The 2,954-nt window shown below is 41.4% G+C and overlaps 1 protein-coding gene across 1 annotated transcript; it reads left to right on the top strand.

The window, feature by feature from the left end:
* Positions 1–729: 729 nt before the first annotated feature.
* LOC141796739 (odorant receptor 131-2-like) lies at positions 730–2,239 on the top strand. The gene is made up of 2 exons (XM_074678000.1): positions 730–879; positions 1,421–2,239. The coding sequence occupies exons 1-2, from the start codon at positions 730–732 to the stop codon at positions 2,237–2,239; spliced, it is 969 nt and encodes a 322-aa protein (XP_074534101.1).
* Positions 2,240–2,954: the final 715 nt, after the last annotated feature.

The following is a 2,954-nucleotide window of genomic DNA, read 5'->3' as shown; positions in this document are numbered from 1 at the left end:
CAGACACACACACACACTCTCTCACACACACACACACACACCGTACACACACACCCAGAAATCCCCCCTCAGCACAGTATATTAAGTCTCTTCATGGACAGGTGCAGCAGAGGTGTGTCAGCCTGCAGGGTACGTACACTCATGCACAATAATTCATGTTTTTTCTGCAGTGAGCTGAAACGGAGATTGTTCTGCTCTTTATCATCAGGTTGAATCATTGATGTCTTTGTGCATTATAGATAATGAAACGTGTGTTAATCTGTGATCAGGATTATTTATTGAGATGTTTAATTTCTGCTTCTTTAAAGTACAAGGTGCTGTTTTAATGCATATATAATGTGACGCGCAGTACCTTATGGTTTGGGTCCTCCAAAGGGATGAATCTGAAGTGTAACTTGGACAAATCTGACTCCAGGTCCAGCTGTTCTAAAGAAGCTAACACAGCATCACAAACGCTGCTCTTGTTGTTTTACACTTTGTTAATGTCCTTCAAAGAGACATGATGTCATCAGATAATGTTTTGTCACTTTCAAAAGTCACATCTTTTTCCATCAGTCTTGTCTTTCATGTTTTTTATGTAATTTTTTTTTTTCATTCATGTCTCTCCTCTTGTTTTTGCAGTTTTCCTGCTTGTGATTCTGTGCTCTGTTTAAACTTGAAGTTTTGGAAAGAATACCAACACGTGCAAAAAGATATTTGCTTATTTCAGAAAGGACAGACTCTGCAGACATGAACTTTTCATCCCTAAACGGATCTTCAGTTGTTCAGTCACGGGACACCTTCACAGCTGCTGTGACCAAGAATGTGATCGTCACAGCTCTCTGTATCTCCATTAACTACATCAACGGCACTCTGATACACACCTTCAGGAAGCATGAGGTACCTCATGTGTCTGCTAGCTGTGCTACTTTAGCCTGTTGTGTCACATGAAAGGAGAGAACACACTGAGTGGATCCTGGCTGCTGCTAATGATTGGGCTTGTTTGAACATGTGACATGTCAGCAGGATGTCTTTGAATATTGGCAGACTGATGTTCAGGATGAGAAAAAATGATGCAGAAAAAAAAAAAGACAAAAAAAAAAAAACATTGATCTTCCTGTGATATGATACCCGTTCTGATATGATAAGATGGAGCTCTGTAGATGGACTCCTGTTAGGAGAGGTAGCTTCCATATTTAATTCCTTATATTTTTAAAGCATTAGGATGCGATTCAAATATTCTAATACATACCATTATCACTTATTTTGTGGATTGTGATTATTTCGATTGTAGTTCATTCTTTTGTCTTTACAAAAGCCCCAGATTGAAAAGTTCTGACCAAAGGAAAACTCTAACGAGACAAGAAATGATTGAGGACTTCTTTGAACTAAATCACCTCCAGAACAAAACCACTCTCTGAATTCAAGCTTCCTCCTGCAGGTGTTTCACTCCAGCTCCCGTTACATCCTGTTCATCCACCTTGTGATAAACGACATGATCCAGCTGATCATGGCCAGTCTGCTCTATGTCATCAGCTATGCCTTGTACACCATCAACGTGGCCCTGTGCATCATTCTGCTCATCCCCAGCCACTTCACAACCTACAACACACCACTCAACCTGGCCGGCATGGCGGTGGAGTGTTACATGGCCGTCTGCATCCCCCTCCGCTACAAACAGATCTGCACCGTGAAGAACACCTTCATCCTGATTGGTCTGATCTGGGTGTTGAGCTCCTTCTCCATCCTCCCTGACCTCTTCATCCTGATGGCCACAGAGCAGCCTCAGTTTTTCCTCTCCAGACAGTTTTGCTCCAGAGATACTGTGTTCAGAAGCTCATACAGTCTGAAAAAGAAGGACATTTATAACATTGTGTGTTTCACTCTGGTCTGGCTCACACTCTTCTACACCTACATAAGGATCGTGTTTACTGCCAGAGGAGCGACTCAAGACATTAAAAAATCCAGAAACACAATCCTGCTGCACGGTTTCCAGTTACTGCTGTGCATGCTGACTTATGTTAAATCGTCATTTGTGAAAGGCCTGCTCTACTTACTGCCTAAGCAGCTTGTGAATTTGCGCTTTGTCTCTTTTATCATTGTGCATATGATGCCACGCTTTGTTAGCCCCATTGTGTATGGACTACGAGACCAGACCTTCAGGAAGCATGTGAAGAGGTACCTGCTCTGTAAAGTGAGCAGCAGAAACCACCCAGAGTTTGTTGTCTCCACAACAAGACGGACGATGAAACTGCAGTGACAGAGTCTGAGTTCATAACCAGCCCCTGCAAAAACAACTCGATTAAATTGTAACATCTTGTAAAAGAGGCATCTGCTCAGGCTGATGCTGCAGGTTATTCTGGCACCTTGAACAGGCAACTGTGGGTAGCAACAAATGCCAAAAATTACAAATCTGTCTTTTTGTAGCTCAAATAGGCTAATGTGAAGTTACTAACCCAAACGACTCTAACCCTTGCTTCAGTCCAGCCACCTAACCTGAGGAACTCTTTACACATCAGGGAACTCTATGTCATACAACTTTGAGACACTTGGTTGCATGGAGTGTCCATCACAACTTAGATGCACTCTTCAACTCCCAATACAAAACAACATTGTTGCCGTTTTGCTTACCTGCTGAAACTCTTTGGATGTTATGACTTAACCTTTTACATAATGAGAAAATGGAGCTTAATAAATTCTCAATCAGTGCCATTCAATTACCTGCAGTTAAAATCTGTTACATGTTAAAGCAGCATCACTTCAAAACATCATATAAAAGACACACAAGTTAGTGAGATAGCTGTGACTGGATATGTCTGAGGGCCTTGTAGTCAGGCTTATTGCTGTGAACTGCCAGTCTGAGACACTCAGTAGGATGGCTGACAATAAAATGGCTATGTATAACACATTTTTATACAAAAGCAAAACTTGGATTAACTAACATTAATAACGATACAATTATAGTTATTCATTGT

This window comes from Halichoeres trimaculatus, unplaced genomic scaffold (assembly GCF_033239565.1).
Source record: "Halichoeres trimaculatus isolate MK-OKI-2021-1 unplaced genomic scaffold, fHalTri1.1 fHalTri1_scaffold_1, whole genome shotgun sequence".
NCBI classification, from domain to species: domain Eukaryota; kingdom Metazoa; phylum Chordata; class Actinopteri; order Labriformes; family Labridae; genus Halichoeres; species Halichoeres trimaculatus.
The sequence above is the reverse complement of the archived record's forward strand: the minus strand, read 5'-3'. Positions and strand labels throughout refer to the sequence as shown.